We start from the raw sequence: 26,096 nt of genomic DNA, 5'->3' as shown, positions 1-26,096 counted from the left end.
TGTATCCCGGTGTCCCGGTCTGTATATACATTCGTTTTTTAGTTTTGTTTTTCTCCTTTATTTTTTTCCTTTTTTTTTCTTTTTTAGCTTATTTAGATTTTTAGATTTTTTAGTTTTTTTATTAGTTTTTAGTTTTTTTTTCTTTTTAGTTTTTTGTCCCGGTCGTCATTTATATCCCCCTGTTTCCCCCGGTGTCCCCGTTGTAGTTGTGTCCCTGTGTCCCGGTCGTCATTTATATTCCCTGTGTCCCGGTCGTCATTTGTATCCCGGTGTACCGGTCTGTATATACATTCGTTTTTTAGTTTTGTTTTTCTCCTTTATTTTTTTCCTTTTTTTTTCTTTTTTAGTTTATTTAGATTTTTAGATTTTTTAGTTTTTTTATTAGTTTTTAGTTTTTTTTTCTTTTTAGTTTTTTTGTAGTTTTTACCTTCTTTTTAGTTTTGTTAATTTTTTTTTTTACTTATGTCCTGGTCGTCATTTATACTCCCTGTGTCCCGGTGCTTTGTTGATTGCTAATCGAACATTCCTTTTGTCCTGGTCGCTTTCTCTTTGAGTGTCGTCATTTATTTTTTTCTTTTTTAGTTCTTTTAGTTTTTACCTTTTTTAGTTTTTTAGATGAAATTTTTTTTTAGTTTTTTCCTTTTTTTCTTTTTAGTTTTTTATTGGTTTTTACCTTTAAGTTAGCTTATTTTTCAGTTTTTTCCTTTTTTTTAGTTTTTTTTTATTTTTTATTTTTTTTAGTTTTTTACCTTTTTTTAGTTTTTTTAGTTTTTTTAGTTTTTTTAGTTTTTTAGCTTTTTTACTTTTTTTATTAGTTTTTAGTTTTTTTGTAGTTTTTGCCTTTTTTAGTTTTTTCAGTTTTTTTTTAGTTTTTTATTGGTTTTTACCTTTATTTTAGCTTATTTTTCAGTTTTTTCCTTTTTTTTAGTTTTTTTTAGTTTTTAGTTTTTTTAGTTTTTTACCTTTTTTTAGTTTTTTTAGTTTTTTTAGTTTTTTAGCTTTTTTATTTTTTTTATTAGTTTTTAGTTTTTTTTGTAGTTTTTGCCTTTTTTTTAGTTTTTTTAGTTTTTTTTGTAGTTTTTGCCTTTTTTTAGTTTTTTTAGTTTTTTAGCTTTTTTATTTTTTTTATTAGTTTTTAGTTTTTTTTGTAGTTTTTGCCTTTTTTTAGTTTTTTCAGTTTTGACGTCACCTGATCCAGTTTTTTCAGGTGACGTCACCTGATCCACGATCCACAGATCCACAGACAACTTATTTTTATATATATAGATAGTTTTTTTTTTTTACTTATGTCCTGGTCGTCATTTATACTCCCTGTGTCCCGGTGCTTTGTTGATTGCTAATCGAACATTCCTTTTGTCCTGGTCGCTTTCTCTTTGAGTTTCGTCATTTATTTTTTTCTTTTTTAGTTCTTTTAGTTTTTACCTTTTTTAGTTTTTTTTAGTTTTTTAGATGAAAATTTTTTTTAGTTTTTTCCTTTTTTTCTTTTTAGTTTTTTATTGGTTTTTACCTTTATTTTAGCTTATTTTTCAGTTTTTTCCTTTTTTTTAGTTTTTTTTTATTTTTTATTTTTTTTAGTTTTTTACCTTTTTTTAGTTTTTTTAGTTTTTTAGTTTTTTAGCTTTTTTACTTTTTTTATTAGTTTTTAGTTTTTTTTTGTAGTTTTTGCCTTTTTTTAGTTTTTTCAGTTTTTTTTTTAGTTTTTTATTGGTTTTTACCTTTATTTTAGCTTATTTTTGAGTTTTTTCCTTTTTTTTTAGTTTTTTTTAGTTTTTAGTTTTTTTAGTTTTTTACCTTTTTTTAGCTTTTTTATTTTTTTTATTAGTTTTTAGTTTTTTTTTGTAGTTTTTGCCTTTTTTTAGTTTTTTTAGTTTTTTAGCTTTTTTATTAGTTTTTAGTTTTTTTTGTAGTTTTTGCCTTTTTTTAGTTTTTTTAGTTTTTTAGCTTTTTTATTTTTTTTATTAGTTTTTAGTTTTTTTTGTAGTTTTTGCCTTTTTTTAGTTTTTTCAGTTTTGACGTCACCTGATCCAGTTTTTTCAGGTGACGTCACCTGATCCACACATCCACAGACAGACAGACAACTTATTTTTATATATATATAGATATATATATATATATATATATATATATATATATATATATATATATATATATATATATATATATATATATATATATATTCAACAATTTAGTAAAAAGAACACACATTACTATTATTAATTATAAATAATATATTTCATAATTTATATGTAATATACAATAAAATAACAAATAATATATCTATTTATTTGTAATTGTTTATAGTAATTGGTTTTCCTGACTGTTCACAATATCTTGACTCAAAATCCGCAAAAAATAACGCCAAAATTGGGGCAACATACATGGGTTTCAAATAGATGGCAATAATGCAATGCAGCGTTCCGACTTAACCAAAAATGAAAATTTAAATATAAAAAATTTCTGTCTGCAATATTATGATCTGTAAGTTCCCGTCAGATAGTTTCGACGAAAAAAGTGGTTAATTCAGATCAAATAGATAATTTATTTTCATCGATCATACCGATTAGCTTTCGCGTTTGGCAGAATTATTACAAAGAGATTATTAATCCTCCAAAGCACCTACTTCATACTGGATTCATGAAATGTGTTAATTCTCCGCTTCTGAACCAGATCCTCCTAATCGACTTATCTTCGTTGGCAATAGATATAAAGGAAGTTCAACTCTAATTCTAGTGATTACGATAGTACAAGTGCTAAGCCAGGACACCACCCAGGATTTTTTTTTCGGGGAGTGCAATAATGAATAATTTTCGTGGAGGGGGCCAAAAATAGCAAATATTTGATAAGTGAATAAGAAGTGCCCCCAAAAGTTAGTATTTTGGGAGAAACCTGGGCCCTGAGGCCCTCCCTAGGTTTACTTCTTTGCTAAGCAGCTAAATATTGACTGTCTCTTGCCCGGCATTTACATCATGTTTAAATGTGTTTGTGTCTTAGTTTTTACTTTCCTATTCTCTTTCTAAAAAAAAAAAAAATTCAGACAATAAAAAAAAAAAACTATCCACTTAGTGGTGTTTCAGCGCGTTAGCTTTTTTAGAAGCCAACCCAAAAAGTATGGAAAACTAATAAATGAAACTAACTATGAAAACTAAGAAAACTAATAAACGAAAAACTAACTAATCGACAAAAAAATAACCAGCACCATCTAGAGTTTGGTGTTTCTTGGCTTCCTAGTTGTTTTTTCTTTTTCAGAAACAAAGATCGAACAATCATTATTACACTGATTTGGCCAATTACAACTTTTTCTTTATTCAACTCAAAAAATACACAAACAATATTATGCCCCAACAGAGAGCAGAGCTCGTAAGGCTGGGACAGTGCAAAAACATAAGAAAAAGCATCAACATCTCATCGTAATAATGATTTCAAAGTATAATACGGTAGAAGACACACAAAATAGAAAAAAAACTCATAAAACATAAGTAAATATATAAATATCGGGCAGGAGGGGCGTGGGAGGCCGTCCCAGACACAGGGACACAAAAACAAACACACAAATAAGAAGACCAAATTTCCATCATCAATGGTGAATAATCAAAATTTTTAGCAAACAATCTTTAATATTTGCTTTTTTAAATTTAGCTGAGATTTTTGCTGAGACTTTTGGGATGGATCAAACAGAATTTTATCATTCAGCTTATGATTGTTAGCAATGGAGGGTATTTGGTATCTAATCGTTAAAGTAGCCTGATTTTTGATAAAAGTAGCGATTCCGAACGAGTGTGCTTGGTATAGGCGTATCATTGTTTCCTGCAATATATATATAAAATTTTGAGTATCTTTTCCTACCGTCAGTTAACCCTCTTACTGCAGTGAAAATTCGACTGGGTTTTTAGCTGAGGCGGGATGTCAGCAGACCCATCAGATTTAGACTAATTTTCTAACTGAAGCTGCTAAGCCGCGATTCAAGTTACCCGTGAGTACTTTTGATCCCTCAAAGGCCTTCGGCACCATTACTTTATTATACCATTACACCGTTAAAAAAAGTTTATTTTTGCGGGTAAAAACAGATAAAGGGGTTTCTGAAAAGGGTTCTAAAACAATTCCAGTACAGCGTAGGGACCGAATAGTAATATCACGACTCCTCTGATTTCTCGATTGCTGTCTAGTCCGTTGGTTTCTTCTTTTCGGTGGCTGGGATTAATGTTAGTAATGCTCTAAGACCTTTCCGGATTGTTAACGTCAGCATCGCTGACTTTAAGACGAAAATCCAGCTGTTACTTCAAAATTTATGTAAACCGAGGTAAATGCAATAGAAAGTCTCTTTCCAAATTACGTTCAGTTTTACAAATGACTCGATCTTGTTCCTTTCCAGGTTTTATCTTATTTTTCGTAAAAAAGATAGTAGTTCAGTTTATTCTCATTAGTTCCTGTTCCCCTGCTTTTCATTTTATCTGCCTCCATGATATAAAAATTGAAATTTCACATCCGTTTACCTGCTTCTGGATACCTCCTTAAGGGGTTCGATACCTTAAAAGACCCCTCTATCTTGTCCATTACACACTTTTTTAGTTTGTGTGGCCAAACTATTTGGAATTGGTCGGAGAGTCTAACAATAACTTGTAGAGTTTGAATAAGAGATCCGAACAAACGAAAGAAAATTAAAAGTCGACACCTACTTTCCCAGAAATCTTAGAAAAACCATTCAAATTCTTCCGTTTTGAGCCGGAAATAGAGATATTCAGCTTAAATGAAAATGCTTCATTAAAAAGTCCGAATTTTGTATTTTCGGATTAAACAGAGCAAAATTTTCTGTTTAAAGCTAAGGAAAAAGTAATCCCTAAATATAATCTAGCATACCTCTGGGAAAACACTAAAAATCTGCTAAAAGGGAATATCATTGAGCAATTTGGGAGGTTTGGAAGGCCCCAAGGTGCTAGCCGCTTTCATTTAAAACCTTGCAGATATGAAATTTTATTGTCTTTTCAAACAAATTTCAGAATGGAACCACATATTCTCAATAGTTTTCAATGGTGGCTAGTCCCCCAGAGAGAATTTGCTATTGGGCCCCTTTTCTTTGATCTTTAACAGTTAGCCCAAGCTGAGGGTCACAAAATGATTTTATGATATCGAATCCCCTCAAAAAACGAACTTTTTGGACAACCACCCCAATTGACACATAAGTATCCGCCCTTTCAGAGTGGCCTACTCGTTTCATTAACTATTGTCCTTTTCTAGAGTGCTTTGTTTTGCTGCTTTTATTGTTTCTTCTATTGCTTCTTCTACTCAAAGTTTTATTTTTGCACTGACTCAAAATCAAATATATTTTATTGAAACTATTTTACTTATTTATTTGAATATTAAATATATCTTCTTTCATTTCTTTCAGGAACTCTAAGTGTGTTCCTGAATAGGACCTCACTTAAGTTAATTAATTGATCTAGTGTTAGTAGTTTTTGTCTATTACTAGTCGAATATCAAATTGGACGAATCCCAGCTGCTTACAAAATACATGGACTTTTATAATTATTTGTACCAAAGTCTTTTTCTTTCAAAGTTCACTATTATTAAAAGTCTTATTGGCTATTGAGCATGCTCGTTATTTTTCAATTATAATTTAGCTCTATGTTTTAAAAAAAGAACATTATGAAATCAGAGCCTTCTAGTCTAATAAAGATTTTTAAAAGATATAACCAACAGCCAAACGACTAACATTAAAGAGCTCTTTTCGAGAGTTCTGTTAGTGTCCTTGAAAAGAACTTTATAGACGTCCTGATATTCCCAAAATGCACTTAAAAGGATCTTTAACAATGCGGAAAAAAACACAGGAAATGGTCTAAAGTGTAGCGCCTTAAAGTACCAAGGTCAGTAAAATAAACAAAAAGGCGGAGTAAAAATACCTTAATGCTGAAACACCGACCACAGTTGCTCCGCAAAAAAAGGACAATAAACGAGGGGTAAAAAAAAGAATATGAGATATGTAACTGCTGTCACGCCTAAAAGTCGTAATGATATTTTGGGCAGTGGTGACAGCCTTCTCATGGTGCCCCTGAGAATAGCCTTAAATAGGAGCCTTCTATTGCTAATTTCAGTCACAATATAGCCGCTGAATTTCCGACCAAGAGGCTGGGTATTTTTCAGAATACGTCCCGAGATTGGATGAAGTGAAGCCAGTCATGGCTGCAGAAATAGAGCCCAGGGGGTCGATCCCTAGGGAATATAAAGGGCAAGAAACGTGGCATCGCAATGCAAGAAACGACCCCTTGGGGAGTAATTCAATATGGAAGAAAGACGTTTTCTTGCTAGTCACGATTCTGAAGATCAAATGACACTTGCCGCTTAATGGTTGGCAATTGGTGGTGATTTTCCCTTTTTTTTTGAGGGACAAATGTTGCCTGTCCAAGCCGGTCTAAAGTTAGCAGGTAGGGGTTCTCGGCACAAAGGAAAACAATGGCTGACATCTTGAGATTATCAAGGAAGGCTGTTCTGTAAAGGAGGAGAAAGAGAGAGAGACAAGCTCTATCTCAAAATACCAAACCCAAGGGAGAATTAATAGACCAGTGGCTATTGGTGCTATATTTATTTCATTTTTTAGAGGGGAGGGGGTGTAGAGGCAATGAGTCTTTGTGGATTGAGCTTCATCTCAGTTTTATGAATCCACCAATAATAATGATAATCCAAGATTTTTACACTTCTGAGATAATTGCCAAACATATTTGCTAAGCAGTTCTCAAAGGTAGCAACAAGGCAATATAGGTGAGGAGGATCAAAGTACGACTGAACACCTTGGCCCTACTGATGTCATTCTAAGAACATCTTACGCTTACTAAAGTTCTTATTGAATCTGCAGAAATGCCTAGGCGAATCATAAAAAATTTTGCCCAGCTGTTACTTTCAGTGTAGCTTGAAAGAAACAAAAAACCTCTATTATGTAAACCGACTGCCTTAAAAGTGGGCAAAAAAAAAATAACTATCGAAGACACAAATTCGCAGTAATTGCAATAACACTTCACAAAGATGGTGGTATTTACGCAGATCAGTTTGAACGGGGTTGGAGACCGTAATTTCATATTTGAAGAGAACCTAACACTATTGGTAGCCTAGCTAAGTTTTGACTGTGGTCAGGTTTTATTACAAGGTAGATCGGTATTTCTCCAAAGAATTCTCTCAAGCCTTCTTGGAAATTTTCTCAAAAAAAAAAGCTCATCTAAATATCTATCTACAATGAATACTTAAGAGTATATTTTTTTTTTAAAGCAAAACCGTGAATGGGTCTGGAGTTAGTTTTTTGGTGGGGGGGAGGGAGAATGAAAGAGGTACTTCACAGGGTGAGGGGTTAAATTTCTGAACGTAATTTTTTAACAAGTTCACTTCTCCCTTCTCGATACGTGCCTGCACAAAGAGAAAACTTCTATCTCTCTTAAGTCTAATTTTGCTAGCCGGAGAAACAAAATTCCTCAAATCTGATCCGAACATAAATTGAATCAAATATTCGATGACCCCAGGCAGCGACCTATCTTAAAATTGCAGCATCATATTCAGCATGTCCAATAGCCCATTTGCGGAAGTTTCGAATTCAAATGTGCAAAAACAAAAAATTTTGCGTTTTTCACCGAGCGACAGGAAATTCAACTGCCGAAGCGGAATTTGATTTCTATTAGAACCAATCATAAGATTATCTCTAAGAATTTTTTCTGCTAGCTGCCAAACTATGTTCTTTTCTTCCAGGCTGACTAAGTTCTTTAATAATTGATTTTCGGAACTGAATCCCTTAGGACGGCCACTGTCACACTCCATTTAGAAAAAACAAGCCCAGCACTTGAAGCTCTCAAGAGAGACTACGGATAGAAGACATTTTATCTCAATTAGTAGAAGAGGAAAATTAACAAATATCAAGAGCGGAGAGCAAATTGATGTAACAGCTTAAATCGGTGGGTATTTACATTTCACAGTCAAACAACAAAATTGTGAGACTTTATTCATTGGTTCAGAACTATGACGATCTAATGGCAACAAAAAATGTAATAGAGCAAAGTGAGACAAACATTTTCTTAAAGCTCTTACAGTTTCGTAAAAAGAGAAAACAAAATGCTAACAAAGAGCTGTATTCTAAAACTATGTTTAAGTGAGTAAAACAAAAATCAATTTAACAACCAGGTGTCAGTTGCTTAATCAATTTCGCAACAGTTTAATAATTTTTTTTAAATATTTTCTTTTTTTTACATGCTTTCTATTTCATTACGTTTATTTATTACAATCATAATTTTTTTTATGACAACACTTAGCATACCAGTACAAGTCCTAACAGGCGGTGGTTGGCTTAAAGATAGATGTCTTCTTCCTCCATCCACTTCGGTCCATGCTGACCTCCGCTAAATGTGATATTTGCGATCGTGAGGAACTGGAACAGGCTGTCGGACCACCGTTTCTTCGGCTTACCACGAGGTTTCTTCCAGTTGACTGCAATAGGTGAAGTATTCGAAGCCAGTGCCTTAACCATCACAGGACTTGTTCGGCTATTGGGATCAAAAACCGAGACTGCTTAGTGAGAATGAATAACTTCCCGTTGCTGACAAAGCCGAACCATTGCAGACCTTTAACCTCCTCCGGCTCTTTGAATCGAACCCACGGATGGTCTTCAGAAAGGCGGCTGATGTTTGCCGCGTCTCACCTCCTTAGAGCATCACATAGTCGACAAGGGCGTTGACAAATTGCAGTTTAGTTGCAGAGCTGATATTGTGTTTTTGCCAAAGGTAGCGGTTTAGTCTGCACATGACAAAAGATACCTCAAGATATTCTTACTTTTAGCTTAGAAAGAAAAGATCCATCTGCAGAAATTACGGAGGTCAGGTGAGTTTAGACCTTTGAACAGCTTTGATACTAGTGGTGTTATCCAGTCTAACAGAAAAGCCAGCAGCAAGAGGAGAATGATCAATGACCACGATTTTGGCTCAACAGATTCTCATAAATGGAAGCGAAAAAAAAATGCACAAATTAGGCTGTACCTAGGCCAAGAGGACCCTCTATCTTCCCTCCCCCCTGAATTCGACATAAATGTACTGGTGTTGTTTCTCTGATTGAAGGAACAACTAAATTTAAGAAACTAGCATTATAAATACAAAGCCGTCTGAAAGGGGGCTTAAAAATTAAAAAATTAATCCAAGCCCGTAGACAGTAACTTATTTCGGTGCGTGGGGGGGAGGCAAGGATATTAAATGGCAAAACAGCCACAAAAACATCACTTTAGACCAATTTTCAGCTAATACATGAAAAACTAAATATTTTTTACATCGTACGGTATTCTAATAAATTTTTAATTAAGTTAAACTTTCATATTATGGAAAATTATTGAATTGACGGTTTATATAAACAGTATCTTTTGCAATGGTTGCAATATTTGCAATGTTATTTGTGAATTCTTCCAGGAAGGAATTTATTTCAGAATGTAAATTTTGTGTTATAAATTCAAACAAATATTAATTTGCTAAATCCGATTGGTCCCCCTCCCTCCTCCCCCCAAAAAAATGAATTTTGTATCATTCCTGTTCTTTTATGCCGGAAGAACTAATAGTATTCAATCCTAATTTTTCTGTCAGACCTCTATTCCTTCCTAGAACTTATGGATAATAATAAGTTCTTTAAGTAAATAATTGGTCTAGTTGAACTAGTAAATAATTCTATACTTCATAATGATTCTTCAATTAATCATCAAAACATGTTTTTTTTATTATTCTAATAGTATGGAACATACCTCGATTTCATGAATTTCTTGTCCAGGGAGAGCAGTTTCCAAAGCAGCTGACGAAACCTGGAATTTGGTGAGTTCATGGTCGACAACTTCAGATGGAGACGCTCCCTAAGGAGGTAAACGCAGAATTAATTTTCATGTCCTTGGTACTTCTATTATCATGTGACGCTAAAACAAGTTGATTAATATTTTTATGGCGAAAATTTATGCTTCTTATTCATCAAGGGCAGCTGAATAGTCAATAGAGATTCTATCCCCAAATCAAGGCTCTTCTTTTAGTTTGATCATTTTATTTCTGCCCTCAGAAATAAAGAACAATCGCTGAGTAAAAAACAAAGAAATGAAAAAAAAGACCATGATTATAGCAATTTTTCGATAACCAATGTTCAATGGTGTTTATTATCAATTAAAAAAATAAATTACACCTAATTACAATACTCAGTCCATTCCTGGAAGCCGAGATCCTCCACCGCTACTTTTAAACATAATATGCAGCCTGGTCACTGTTCCTATGCTCAGAAACAATCTTACCTCTCATTTATTCAAACATAACTACCAATTATCCTCCTACCCTTTGCCACAGGGGAAACTGCCTCACCACCATATCAAAATAAAATAAATTTTAACTTTATTTTTATCTATTTGTATTTAATACATTATATAATTTTTTTACCAATATTAAACTAATCTTTTCCTATGCTAATAAATGATTTTTTTTACTTTTCTTTTAAATGACAAGAGGGAGCTCCTACCTCTCAGTTTTTCTAGGAACAGGCTCCATGACCTTGCACAAGTTATATTCGGAGCAAAATTCGATCGTACAGTCGGGGTGAAGGGTATTCGCAGATTTGATGACGATCGGGTATTTACATTATGCAAGTCCGAGATTGGTCGAAATAATGTTTTAAAAGCAGACGGGAGTCCACCAGTTAGAAACTTGAATACAATGGTCAAGCATGACTGATGATGCAGCGACTTCATCGACAAATAGTCTTCATTTTTTCCAATTAATTTCAGATCGCTAATGAATCGAATTGAGCTTCTGCAGGTTAGATTTAAAAGTCGATTGCCAGATCATTGCAGAGTATTATAAATAGGGTTTGGTAAGAGCGTTGTATAGCAGGAACAGTTCTTCGCGAGGCAAATCGTTCTTTAGTTTCTTTATTGTTCCAAGATTCCGGGATATTTTCAGCTCTACTGCTTGAATGTGATGCAGAAATGACAGGCTCTCATCAAGTAGGACTCCTAGGTATTTTACAAAACGTATTTCTGGCCGACTGATCAAATCTCTGGCGTTTCGGTATCACACACCTCCAGAAGGACACTTCCCACCCGGTAAAAAAAACGAAAGATTTATCAACGTTAATCACAAGTCGGTTAGAATCCATCCAAAGATACTTCTCCTCGACAAAAACCCTAAGCTTGGAAATGAGCGCTATTTTATCCCTTTCACAGCAGTCTAGTGTGGTATCATATCATCTGCAAACTTAACAAGCTCATCATCATCTACAGGCTGAAAAGAAGCTTCATCGACACATAGCTTACAGCCGTGAAAAAATACTCATACGCTATTCAGATCGTTAATGTGAATAAGGAATAGTAGTGGTCGTAATGTTGACCCTTGGGGACACCACAATTGACAACTAAACTATTTCCAGGGTCTTCTCCCATATAAATCCTGTGGTGCCTCAAGTACGATCTGAACCAATCCAGAGTTTTACCTCTTATTCCTATATGCTCCAGTTTCCCGAGGAGAATAGGCTGGTATTTACTATGAAATGCTTTTTTGATATCAATCAGGACCGCTACAAGTAGAAGGTCAGAATCTAGAACTTCAAAACCCGCGACCTCAAAACCGTAGGTGCATCTTGGGTGAAGTGTCCTGGTCTAAACTCAGACTGATGAAAATTTAAAAACCCTTTTTTTTCTCCAGAAACTGGAGTAGCTGCTGCTGCATGGGTTTTTCAAGAACCTTTTAAAAAACTAAAAGAATGGAAATAGGTCTAGAATTCGCAGGATCAGCTGGAGAACCTCTTTTGTGCAAAGGAACTATTCTAGCTCCCAGGGATGATCATATCGAGGCAATGGTCCTAGAAGGTTAGAAAACCTTGATTTCCACTCATTCGAACGGAAATCACAAATTCTAGTCCCCTGTTTAGCCCCCTTCTCATTCCTCAAACGCATCCGATATAAACATTGAGATAGCTCTTTGGTTCAGGATAGTTGAAAGGTCCAATAACTGTGCTTTTGTGAATGACAAGTCCCCATATGCCCAGGGGAAAGGGCTGTAACTTACGCAATTTGTCCATTCACACATAGTATTTGTTATCGGAAAATAAACGGAATTTTTTGGCGGGGGGATTTTCCCCGGGAAGAATTTTACGCACGGAGAATAGTTGCCTCGGGTATTTTACACGGGGCAAGGGAAGGGGGTTTCCTGGGATAATTGAAAAGGGTCAAAATTAAATTTCAAGAAAACTAGTTTTCAAATGAAAATAAGGAGCAACATTAAACTTCAAACAAACAGAAATTATTCCATATAAGAGAGGGGCTGCCCCTTCCTCAATCCTTGCTCTTTACGCTAAAGTCGTAAGGTTCTTCAAAAATACTTGTCATTCGAATTATACTCTTAAAGAATAGCGACGAAAAGTCAAATTTAAGCGTAAAGAGCGAGGGTTGAGGAAGTGATAGCCCACTCATATAAGGAGTAATTTCTGTTCGTGTTAAGTTTTAATGTTGCTCCTTATTTTCAGCTGAAAAAAAACTTATCTCTTTTTAATCCAATGAAAAATAAAGTCAACGTTACAGGTGAGCGAGTTTTCGCTAGGTTGGGAAGTTGTTGAGTTAAGCAAATGAAAGTTTTAACACAATAATACCAAATTGCCTTTCCAAAAATTTTCAGTGCACATTAACATTCGATTTTGTTCTATCAAAGACAGACAATAAAAAAGTACTATCTAAAGAGTTGACTTTTACAAGAAGTTCAAACATACAGATTTTTTTTTATTCAGAAAACAACATCAAAGGCCGCTTTTATCAAATCTAGTTCGACAAATCAATAAATTTTCTTGATAACTTGGAGCAAAATGACTTTTCTTTGAAGGAAAGAAACCTTACAAGAAACCAAAAAAGACGAAGCAAAATTGTATTACAGCGATCACTTGTATGAACCTAAAATTTACTTTTGATATCAAACTTGAAACTTTTTCATCATAGATGCAAACAGCCATGACATTGAAAGGGGGTATCACAGAATGTTCGGGGGGATGGTCAAAATACCAAAGACGTATATTCTTCGGATCCTAATTTTATTCCTTTCGCGACAAGGGTTCTTTGGACCGAAATTGGAGAGATAGATTCATGGACATACTCAGGGATGGGGGCCTCGGGGCCTACACACCTCAGTGAATCATAAATTGTCGCTAATTTCTGGGCACTTCTTATTCAAATTATTAAATAATATTAGTTGTTGTTTTTTATTAGGACCCTCTCCCAAAAATAAATTCGTACGTAAGTTCCCGGGAGAGATTTGTCTCCATTTTTCTAGATGCGGGTATGGAATTCTTTTTGAGAATCTGAAATTGTGCAAAAAATAAAGCTTATTGAAGTTATTCCTATATCGATCAGAAAATTATGATTCTAACTTAAAAATTTGCCGTAAAAATTTCAGTAATCAGTGTTATCACGATTATTAGCGAAACGACATAAAAATAACCTGGTTTTAAAAACGACAAAAGCTCCTAATGTGAATAACCCAGAGAAGTTACTAAGTTAGGATATTCAAGTGAAGTTATGACTTTTATTATCACTTGGTACACCACTGGAATTCCCCAAAAAAAAGCGGAAACAAATTCTATAGGTTCAGACAGCGGAGTAAAGAGACAGCGTAAACACGAGAGTGGTGGTAATCCTAACACCAAACAAACCATGTATTTGCTCAAAAAACTGGGAAGACCACCCAAGTTTTTATTCTGATTTGGGCAAGAATTTTGAAGAAATTTTTTTTTACAAATTTCAAGTCTCTAATCTGTCTACGTTAATTTTTCAAATTCAATAGAATTCCACAAATAGTAAGGCAAATCAGTTAACACACAGAAGCTTGGTCTTACCGTGTTAATTCTTAGAACAGCGTGACCAAACTATATAATAAATTACTCCAATTTAAAAATAGTAGAAGTCCCTAATCTGAAACAGGAAGTCACTAAGCAACACATAACATCTATGATATGTTGTGAATTTTACTAGAATAATTCAGGATATATCAGAATGCCTATGCTGCGATAAGTGCAAGGAAAATCCCTCCCCCTCCGAAAATTCACCTCTGCGGAAAAAATTCCCTTCCGCGAGAAATTCCTACGTAGAAATTTCCCTCATAAAATATTTTCCCGGCAGAAAACTACCCCCCCTGGACAATTTTCAACCTTAAAATTTTCTTCCTCGACAAATCTCCCCTAGAAAATTTCCGCACATGTAAAATAAAAATCGTATTTGTAAACGTAAAAGTATTTGAAATATTAGTTTAGAATTGTTAACTCAGCCATCGAGCATTTTTGAATAATAACATCCAGAAAATACGAATAATGTGATCGAAAGGAACTGTCAAGTATTTGTGTTGAGGGGTCTGTAGCCTAATTTCAGTCAGCACAAAAAAAAATATTACGAGGGCCTTGGGGTGGGACGCAAGAAATTTTATAACTGAAACCCTCGCAAGAGTGTGCTCAACAGCTTCTAAAAGTTTCTTGGCGACCGCATGAAATTGTATTAATGCACACTCGACGGTACAGATATAAATTCATTTTTATTTATATGACAGATAGAAGATAGGTTCAGTGGGAGACATCCTAGTAAGCATTATGCTCTTGACAGTCCTAAAACCAAATATCAAAAACATTTTATAAAACCTACCTTTTTATTTTGTTCATGTTAATTTCCAGTTTTTAAATTCATTGAAACTCTAAAACCAGTAAGACAAAGAAGTTAGTTTGCAAAGACATTTCAATTAATTTCTTATTACATTTCAAACTCACCAGAAAAATATATCAAGATTTATCAGCATCAGGGCAGCCAAGCAAACCTAAACATTAACAAAAAAGAAGCAAAGCTCCTTAAAATGTAATTAGAATAACCCAGTCACAAAGCAACACATATTGTGTTGTAATCACAAAGCAACACATATTGTAGTGAGCGAAGCACCCCTTCGCTCACTGCCAGGATTCTTCAGTTAATTAGTATTATGAGTATCAATGTTGTCAAACGATACTAAATCAATTCCATTTTAAAATTAGCAAAACTCCCTAATGTGAATAACCCCAGAAAGTCACATGGCGATACATGTCATCCAAGAAACGTTCTGAATTTTAATGTCGCCAGATAAATTTACTGGAATTCCAACAATAAGGGGAAACAAATTGCTCGAAATAGGCTCTGACTTGGGAACGAACTTAGCAAACACGAGATTTTTGACAATCTTAACATCAAACAAACTGTATTTGCTTAGAAAATCGGGAAGGTGGCAAGAACTATCGTTGTAATTTTGGCAAGAAATCCTTTTTTTCATCTGTCTCTGTTAATTTTAATTTTTCAAACTATAGTATTAATTTCTGAATTCATTAAAATTCTGTAGATGATAAAACTTTAAGGTTATTATGCAAAAACTTCAAAATCGAGAAATTGTAATTATAATTCACCACGAAAATCTGCGCGTTTATCAGTTTTATCACTGTCAGTGAAAACAAAATACATTAAACTAATTCCATTAAAAAACGAGTAAAATAATAAAAGTCAGTAATGGATTTCCGATTAAAAGTCCGCCCCATAAAAATATTAGAACGACACATGTTATCCGAGATATGTCTTAAATTTTAATGTCACCACGTACATTTGTTGCAATTCCAGAAGAAAGGGGAAACAAGTTATTTGAATTAGGTTCAGACAGTGGAGACGACCTAGCAAACATGAGTCTGTTGGCAATACTAACATCAAACACACCCTATATTTACTTAGAATATAAGAAAAACCACCAGGATTATCATTCGAATTGGACAGGACTTTCCAAGAGAACAAACAACTCGTAAGTTTTGATTTCGGAGACAAACTTATAAATACACAAGGCCGTACAAAACAGTTCTATCAAGGTGACAACATTTTTTTTGCTTTACCTATCAAATTGGGTTATGTCGAAAAGAAACCAAGGATTCTCTAGAGAAAATTGTCTTTGTGGTCTTAGCCAGAGTTGAGGCGATGGACAAAAGAACTGATAAAAGAGGAAATTTTAGTACTTTAACATGATTTTAGAAGGGTTTAGTTTGAATTAAGAACGACTAGTATCGCTGTAAGTGCAACATTGTCAAATGCAGCTAGAAAAACTCCTAACTAAATTAGTTTTAATTTATTAAAATTCACCCAAACCAATTTTTTATACGTGATTAGTTTGCTTTGAAATTTTTTTTCAATAATTCCATTCGTCTTTTTTAGGTCTTCGTATGTAGAACAGGTAAAATAAACAAACAACGAATTACAATAAAAATAACTGGAAATGAGAAAAAAAATAAACAGAAATATCATTTCTATTTTTAACGCTGTTTACCACTAAAGTTGAAAGAAAAACAAATAATTCCAGAAAGTTTTTTTATTTTTTAAGCAAATTAAATCAAACTTTCTGTACCTATTAATGAACGGGGTACTTGTCTGTTAAACGGAACGCACTCAAGAATTCAAGTTAGGTTGATCCTGATGAAATATGCGAAAATATGATGATAATGTACCTACCCCCTAACTACCTCGGTATATAAATATTCAATAAAAAGAACATACATCGTAGCTTTCTCATTTAAAATAAGCAAATCCTAACCGATCCAGGAAGGGAAACCGGTTTCTCTTATATCTTTCACAGCGTAATTCTTGAGTGCATTCCGTTTAAAAGACAAGCACCATGAATGGATCATTCACGTAACTAGTCCCTTTGATACATTATACAGTTTTGGAACAAAAGTAAAGCGAAGAGATTTGCCATGCTACGGAAATCGCTAAGCCCCACTGCCCACGGACGAACTGTTTCAAGACAACGGTTGTAAACTAGTCTCATCTGCAACTGGTTGACGACCAATTTACAACCAAAATGAAAGGTGTCTCCGCCCACAGACCCAAGTGGTTGTGTATCAGTTTTGTTTATCTAATTGAGTAGTGCAGTGTGGTTAACTATGTTGAGTTCCGACGAGGAAGACCTAATTGGTTACTATGAGGACAGCAGGTTTCGTAAGGTTCAGAGGGAGTATTGGGTCCATCCCTATTTGGAAAAGAATGCAAAGTCTCGTCTGTTCTTAGCAGAAAAAGAAAAGTCTTGAACAGATAGAAAATTTATCACATTATACAGAATGTTGCATTTTACAGAATCTTTACAAAAAGTTTATAGTTGTACAGCTCTTCATGCTTCTCCCGCGAATTTCACCTTTAATTCCTGGTCTGAAACGTTGAGAGCCAAAATAAATGGACAATGGTCAACGCGGTAGCTCCCGAAAATGTGTGACAACTCTGCAACGCAACTTTGACCACCAGTGACCACGGCTGGAGGCTCATACAGAACCGGTTCTAGACTGATTGGAAACTAGTCTCATTTGGATTACCTCGTGGGCATGACCCTACTCTACTTAAAGGCCGTGGTCACAAAATAGTTGCGTGTGCCATCGGTTAGCAATTCTAGTCTCAAAACATTTGCCCCGTGGGCGCGGGGCCTAAGGAGTCTGGCTGAGACTTAATTGGCTTTTTCTCTTTTTCCGACATATTATAAATCCTGGCGTATAAAGACAGCGGAGAGGCAAGGGAAAGGCTTTACTGAAAAAAAGAAGGATTTGATTACATGTGGATTATTTGGCTTGGAAATAGTTTTATTAATGTCTCATATTTTATTAATGTCAAATGTTTTTTTTTTTTTAATCTGTAAACACTTCGTCTTGTTTTAGAACGGGTTATCACTTTCTAACTAAACAAAACCTTTTTAACAAGGTCAGTTTCATAAACTGTTGCCGGCAATTTTGGTCGCTTGAGGTCTTTAAAAGGCTATGCAAACAGGAAATCAATTTATAAATAAAAATTTAAAAAAAAATTGACTTGTCTTTTTTCCTCAAAAGTCTACAATTTCGCTTTCTTGAGGGGCTGCAGAAAACCCCCCAAACCCTGTTATTTTGGCCGAAGCATTATTGGAACCCTTTTATTAATCAAAATGTCGAAGCAAAATTATTTGTTTCGAGGTATGTGATGGTAAGAACAAATTGCTTCTGTGTCTATCATTGAGACTGCCACAAAGACGTTTAACTAATAAATGCAAAAACTTATTCATTGTGTTGGATCCTTGTTTATAAAGGTTAGTAACCACTAATGTGAAGAATAATGCTCCCAACCTCAAATATTCCAATTATAAAAAAGAAGCACGAAAAAAATGAAGAAATAGACACAATACAATATGAGGATAATTTCCAGCCACTGAAAAACAAAGAAGATATTTTGGCAAAAACCTCCGAACCAAACTTTAGTGTAAAGAGCGACGAATACGAAAAATCGTGTAAATATGTTTCATCACAGTTGTAAAAATGTTTAAATAAATGTGTTTAAATACACAAAATCGTGTACAATACATTGAAATATTGTATATAAATAGGAAAGGAGAAACATTGCCATCTAAAATCGCTGAAATCTAAACTTTTAGCAGCACTTGCCAACCCCCAGCCCCACATTAAAAATTTCCTGGCGAGGCTCATGATGCCTCGCCTCACCCTTTCCACCTCTATGCCAGTATGCAGGTAAAAGTAATATTTTATGCTACAGAGAAAAAGATTGCCACAATGGGAGAGGGTTACTATTATCCCCCCCACCAGACAAAAATGGAAATCAAGATGGATTAGATATTCATTTCCACTACGCAACCCCCTCCCCTCTTCCTAAAAATAAATTCCATATTCATTAGAAAGCTCAATGAGGTTAGGATGTTTAGGCCTTAAAATGCAGCCTTCGAGGCATCTGCCCAGTCCCACCCCCAGCCTATAAAATGAACTACCGACACTCCTTCATAATAACTGATGCCCACTTACATATCACTGCGTATTGTTTCATGAATGTGGTGTGTAGAGAAAATTGGATATGATTTGCCTGGGCGTTAATTATGCTGTTTAGTGTCGAGAAGGATTAGCAGTTGGGCCGACCTCGCACAGTTTGGACTGATTGTTCACTTGGATACATTAGTGAGGCTCGGCCCTCACAGAAAGATAAGTTTCTTTCATTTTATAATCTTTCATTTATAAGGCATGAATCCTGCAAACATTAAAATCGGTGATTTATTCCTAGCCAAATTTGCGGGCTATCCCCTCTGGCCAATTCGAATCCTAGAGGCAATGACGACGAATATCGGAGACTGCAAATTTGTTGTTTTTTGCTACGGCAAAAAACACGATCGTCAGCTTGTATCAGTCACTAATCTTCTTAGTTTTAATGATAATGAGAAGGAAGCATCAACAAAGAAAACTAAGGGTGTAAATCATGCGTTTGATGAGCTAAAAAATCATCCTGATGTTTACCGGCAGTTTCTAAAGAAAGGGCATTATTCGGTAACGGATAGCCAGCTTTCGAATCCCACTGCCAATCTCCGTAGCCTAGTGGCCGCTACAGAGGATGAACTTGCGGCTACAAAGCAAAATCTAGCTGAAGAAATCAAGAAAAAAATTGATGAAAAGCTTAAAGATTTGACATCCCAAACTACAGCTAATATTCATGCTAATTTTCCAGTTGAAACGATGGTTTCTGAAATTTATGATGCAGTACACATTGAGTTTCAGCCCAAATTTGAATTAATCGAAAAACATCTTAAAACCTGCACGCATATGATTGAATCATTACAAAACCATGTTAATGAGATTGAGCTGAAATTAGATGACATAGAGCAGGAAGAGAGAAATGATTCCCTGCTATTCAACGGTGTCAAACAGATTTCTTCACAAAGTTTTGGTGATGTTATAAAACACGTATTGTTTGTAAAGATGGGCCTAACTAATATTGCGGTTTCAGACATAGTTAGTGTTAAGCGATTTAGTGTTGGTTCAAATATTGCACAAAGACCAGATAAAGTTGCCCCTGTCCTCGTTCAGTTTGGATCAAAATATATAGCCCGCCATGTATTTAAAGCAAAGAAGCAGCTTATTGGCTCGGGATTGTTTGTTACCGAGAATCTTACTAAACGAAAGCGTGATCTTCTGAGCGCTTCAAGAGACAAGTTTGGAATTCGCAGTGTGTGGTCCGATCAAGGCCGTATTTTTGTGCGCGAAACCGATACTGCTCCGATTAGGCGGATCTGGTCTATTGATGACCTTCTATAGTATTTTTGATTTATGCGTTTTAAAATTGTTTTTCTTCCATTTTTGTTTATTTCTTTTCTATTATTATTTTGGTAATAGTATTCTTTTTCGCATTTTTTACGTATATTTATGTTTAATTTATTATTTAGATTCATTATTATCATTTCTTATCCCCATGATTTATCTGTCTTCCCTGTTTACTCTTGTTCCTCTGTTTTTTGTTGTTGTTTTTTTTTCCTGTTTATGCTGAAGTGTTACTTTTTTTATGGGAAAAATGGTAACGTCTGATCAAGATCGTTTTATTCTTCAGGATTATTTATCGAGAGGTATTGCTGGTGATGATGGTATAACGAGTGTTGAGCTAAAGCCTATGAGGGAAAGTGATTATATTCGGCTACCATATAATCAAGATATAAATGAAAGGAGTCTGCGACTATGTTCTTGGAATGTCCATGTAACAACAAGTTACCTAGATATTTTAGAATTAATTGATCAATTTTCTTCTTCTTTTGATATCATAGGATTATGTGAAACATTTCTTAGCTCAAACCAGTCGATCTCTCTGTATTCATTTCCAGGTTATGATCTTCGTATCAAGAACCGAGTATTGATGGGTCGTGGTGGTGTTGGTTTCCTTGTAAAGAATGGGTTGAATTATCAGGAGGGATGATCTTAGTATATGGATGGAAGGTAAGGTTGAAGTTTTTTCAATTGAAATTGAATTTGATGGGGAAAAGAATATAATTAGTATGGTGTATAAGCCGCCCAGTGCTCGCTTGGATGATTTCCTGGGAGGAATGAGTCAGTTGATGTCGAAAGTACCGTCTAGAGCAAGTCATATTGTTATGGGTGATTTTAACTTTAACCTGTTGGATTTATCTTGTCATAATGTTGATTTTTTAAATTTTATGATATCGAATGATCTATACCCGCTTGTGAGTGTACCTACGAGAATAACTGGACAAAGTTCAACCTTAATAGATAACATTTTCGTTCGTTCTGCTGATTTGAAGCTTTGTTATGCTGATGTTGTGACTTTTCCTGGTTCTGACCATCTTCCTTTGGTTGGTGTTTTGAAGTGTCAGTTAGGTAGACCCATTAAAAAGAAAATAAAGACAAGGTTGATGAAAAAAGAGAATCTTCAAAAGTTTGTGGAGGAAGTTAGTGTTATCGATTGGACACCTGTATTTTCTGAAAAAGAATCCTCTACGAGAGCACTTGATAATCTAATGACTATTATTTTACCTATTTATGATACTGCGTGTCCCATTAAGGTAATGAAAGTGAAGAAACAGGAACCCCGTAAGCCATGGATAACGAGTAAAATACTGGAAGAGAGGAAGCGAAGGATTGAGCCTTATCAAGGATATCTAGATGATAAAAACGATGCTTCGTTTCAATTGTTTAAAAAGCAACGCAATTTAGTAAACAAATTACGTCGCAAGGCTATGGCTGAATATTATGATTTAAAGTTTTCAAATAGTAAAGGAAATATGAAAGAAACCTGGAAACTGATTAAAGAAATGACTGGTGGGAGTGTTGATACTGGGGGGGGGATGAAGTACAACTTGAGGGCCTCGCCCGTGAAGATAAGAGTGGAATTGTAAATAAATTTGGTAGTTTTTTCCCTAATATTGGTTGTGAAGTGCAAAATAGTGTAAAAGATAGATGTCAACAGGTTCAAGAACATATCATATGTGATAATAGAGGTGAGAGTTTTGAATTAGCGTTTGATCCGTGTACACGTGATGAACTACTTAAAATAGTTAAATCTCTTAAATCAAATTCTGCTGGAGTAGACAGTTTATCTCTTCGAGCGTTTAAAGCATTAATGCATTATATACTATCGTGCCTGCTCTTCATCATTAATCAGTCACTTGAAAAGGGCAGTTTTCCTGATCAGCTAAAAGCTGCGAAAGTGATACCACTTCATAAAGGTGGCCCTAAAAAGGAAATTGAGAATTGGAGCCCAATTTTCATTCTTCCATTGTTTTCTAAACTACTAGAAAAACTGATTCATAATCGTCTATATGGCTTCCTACAGGCTAAGAGTTTACTGAGTGAGACCCAATTCGGATTTCGCAAAGGGCACTCGACGGCGAATGCTCTGCAACATCTCGAGGAATCAGTGAATAGTGGTATAGATAGAGGTGAAACACCATTCATGGTGTTTCATTACCACCTGTCATGGAGATGTCACAGTGACGCTATTTCATCGAAAATTGCCCGTGGGGTTGGCATACTTCGGCGTCTGCCGCACTTTCTCCCACAGAGGATACTTCTAACTATATATTATTCGTTGGTTTATCCATATATAGAAGAGTGCAAATTCTACAAAATAAAGCTGTTAGAACAATAGGTAGATTTGTCCAGGATGTGCATGACACCTGTGCTTGCTTTACGTCGCTGAAGCTCCTTAATGTCGGTCAGATAAGAGATTACCAGGCAGCTGTATTTGTGTTTCAATGTATGAATGGCCTAGCCCTGGATGTCTTTAAGAGTTTTTACCAAACAAATAGTAATCTGCATAATTATGGAACAAGGCATAGTAGTGACATCGTTGTGGATTAACGTCATGGTACCCGGTCTTCATTCTCAATTAAACATATGGGTCTAAGTGTATGGAATAAACTACCAGTGAGCATTAGAGCGGCAGAACACGTACCTCAGTTTAAAAAGAAATTAAAAGACTACTTTTTGGGGGATAAATGTTGAATTTTACTATGGGTGGTAGGGTGATTAGGTGAAGAAGGGAGGGTTCGGGAGGTAAGGGTGGGCAGGAGGGTAAGGTAGGGTTGGGAGGAATGAAAGGGGGAGGGAGAGTTGTGTATTAATGAGTAAGAGAGATTGGATTTGTTATTATAGGTAAGTAGATATGTGAACTTTCGGGCGAATACAAACCCTCATAGGTTTTCCCCAGCGCGAAAGTGTTGTATTTTGTTTATGTATTTGTGAATGTTCAAATAAAAACTTGAACTTGAAACTTGAATATGAAGCAAATCAATTTAAATAAATAAATCTTTAGAAAAAATGGCAGAAACATGTTTTTACAATAAAAAAGGTGGTATCACCCTGCAGTACCCTTATTCTTGTTTGCTAAATGAAGGGAGATGACTCTGATTCCCCTCCTCATGCCTCTTTATATATTCATCTGATGGATCATGGAGAGGCGGGCAAATTGGGTATTGAAACACGGCTTTCAGGAATCTCCCCCCCCCCATAATAACTGATGTGGAATTATACATCTATAAGCATAATTTCATGAAAAATCTAATGAATCAACTTAGTTGAATCAAGCATTAAGATAAATCTCTATACTAACCACTTATATTGGATAGACTACCCGAATTTTTGAGAACGAATGTGGTAAAGTTCAGTATTGCTTCATCTGCAACTGAGAAGCTCAATATATAAAGCTTCTGATACTTTTAAATTGATTGGCCATCTCAAAATTTTTAATCCACAGCAATTTGGTCCTCTTTGAGGCAAAGCTGCATTTTGATGATACAAAATGACAGAAAACGCCACTTTCTCAGGGGACAAGCTTTTTAGACACTTAAGAATGGAACTAGAACGTTTTATTCTATTCACTGTAGAAATTTAAATTATTATGGTATTGGAAGTCTGTCTATTATTTACCCAAAAATTAGGACCCTAAACGAATTTTCTCAAAGTCATGTCCTACCTAGATCTTTTTTTTCACACCGAAAAACAAACAATTATCGTATTACGAACAATCTTGTTAAACGAACAATAATTGTGTATATGTTATTTTGTCTCATGGAATACAAATTATTATTGTAATTCTTCTGCCGCAATAGGTAGCATTTAATGCAAAGCAATTAAGAATCCGAGACTCACTAAACAGAAATAAAGCAGGAATGTCTTCTAAAACCTCTCAACCGATTTATTTTTTGAAAAGCAAATGGAGTTTTGACACTCGGGATGTTAACTGTTTAATCGGATGTGACAGCTGTTTGACAGCATGGTGAGTAATAAACTGATTTGATTTTGGACTTTGGCTAATTGTCCATATTTGTTGGTTATACCATTATGACGGAATATGTACATTCGTCGGTGTTGAATTTCGTGCAATCAAATCTTAAAAAAGGAGTAAGTGATGAAGTTATTGCTAACCATGCTGTTGGGTTTTTCGATGAGAAGTCTATTATGGCGGCTAAAATAGAACTTTGGTCTCATGTTTACGAGGGTGAACGTGTGCAAAGACGCCAAGGCGATCAAGCTAATTACCGTCACATTAAGGACATGATGGAAATCTTCCAGAAATGCCACAGCGAAAATTTGTCTTTGCCTACATACGTGATTATTTTACCTACCGAGGTTCCTGTTATTCCTGCTGTGGCTTATTCTAGCTTCGCCTCAAAGCTTGTAAGCATTGATTCGGAACTTAAGCAAATCCGTGAGAAGATTTCGTCGTATGATCTTAAATTCCCCCCCTCTTAGCAGCCCTGGCGCTCAGTCATTGAATCCCGATCTGACGACCGTTGTTATTTCTAAAGTCCCATCAGAATTAGATAATCCTGCCAAGCGTCGCGAAATAATAGACTCTATTCCAGGTCATGAATGTATTCACAGCATTAAGCCCTCTGGCGATAAGCTAGTGGTACGAATTGACAAGATTGCTGCAAGGAACTTTTGCAATGCCGTTCCAACTGTAATGAGAGATTGTGACGTCAAAGTAAAAGAAACCAAATATATTGGAATCATTAAAGGTATACCGACCAATTTTGATGAGGAAATGTTAATTGATTGCAATAATATTACTCATGCGAAGCGAATAGGCAATTCTTTGGCTGTTAGAGTGTTTTTTGAAAACGCTGTTGCGCTCGCTAATGCACTTCGACTTGGTATAAAGATTGGGTATGAGATATATCGAGTTTACGAATACCAACGCCCACCCAAATGCTGTTATAATTGCCAATCACCAAATCACTTAAAATCAAATTGTGATAAAGAAAAATGCTGCTCCCGTTGCGCAGGGCAACATGAATCCTCGCCTGATTCTCCGTACCAGGCTACACCAAAATGTGCGAACTGTCAAGGCAATCATGTGTCATTTTCAATGAAATGCCGAATTCTTCGTGAACTTCTGTCGAAACGATCGTCCTATACTAGAAAATGAGTGCTAAGACTAATTTCACTATATGTTCGTTCAATATTAACGATACTAAGGATAAAGACGTTTCTTTAGATCAGAAATTATAAAATTATTGATGTTTTATTCCTCCAGGAGCATCTCCTACCTTTAGTGAGCTTAAACTCCCTACAGAGAAGTAATGAACACTCAGTTTTTTTCTAAAAGTGCACGCAAAACCTCTGGCAGACCATCAGGTGGCATAGCATGTTTAATAAAAAAGACGCTGTTTTCACCACCCCCTTTATGCTATCACGAGAGTGATTGTTATATTGCTATTCGTCTTGCCAACCTTGTCCTCATTAATGTTTATCTCCCCTGCGACCAGAAATCCCTCCGAAGTTTAACTAAATTTACAAAATTTTGCGCATTAATAAAAAGTCTTTTGAATGGCATTGAGAGTGATGGACTGGATTGGTTATTAATCGGTGATCTGAACTGTAACATTCACTCTTCATCAGTGCGGACTGAGCTTCTGTTAGATTCCTTACCGAATAGTTACAAAATTTTGAAGAAAGATGCCTCCCATTCCTATATCCATAATAGTGGCTCACTTTCAGACATTGACCATTGTATCATTTCTTCTGGTCTCATCTGTGGCGAAGTCCATGTTGATCAGGATGAGCGTGATTACGACCATCTCTCCCTATCCCTCACTGTTACCCTTAATGCTACTGCGGAGAAGAACCTTCGTCCCAATTCTAGAAAATGGATTTCTAAAAGAGAATGGAACAAAGCTGACTGGCCTCTTTATTTTTCTACGCTTGTTAGCCTTCTATCAACGATTAAAGTCCCTTTTAATCTGTTGTGTACAAGCGTTGGGTCCCCACAAGCCAGAATTCAGCTTAATATTTATTAT

At 35.2% G+C, this 26,096-nt stretch overlaps 1 protein-coding gene across 4 annotated transcripts in view; it reads right to left on the bottom strand.

The window, feature by feature from the left end:
- The window catches only part of LOC136026265 (multiple PDZ domain protein-like), a 448,978-nt gene that overhangs the window by 400,200 nt on the left and 22,682 nt on the right, over positions 1 to 26,096 (bottom strand). For all 4 annotated transcript variants that reach the window (XM_065702652.1, XM_065702654.1, XM_065702653.1 and 1 more), the window contains exon 4: positions 9,746 to 9,850. In XM_065702652.1, the coding sequence (XP_065558724.1) occupies positions 9,746 to 9,850 (105 nt within the window). The remainder of the gene's footprint in view (positions 1 to 9,745; positions 9,851 to 26,096) is intronic.

Source organism: Artemia franciscana, chromosome 4 (genome assembly GCF_032884065.1).
Source record: "Artemia franciscana chromosome 4, ASM3288406v1, whole genome shotgun sequence".
In the NCBI taxonomy this organism is placed as follows: domain Eukaryota; kingdom Metazoa; phylum Arthropoda; class Branchiopoda; order Anostraca; family Artemiidae; genus Artemia; species Artemia franciscana.
The sequence above is the reverse complement of the archived record's forward strand: the minus strand, read 5'-3'. Positions and strand labels throughout refer to the sequence as shown.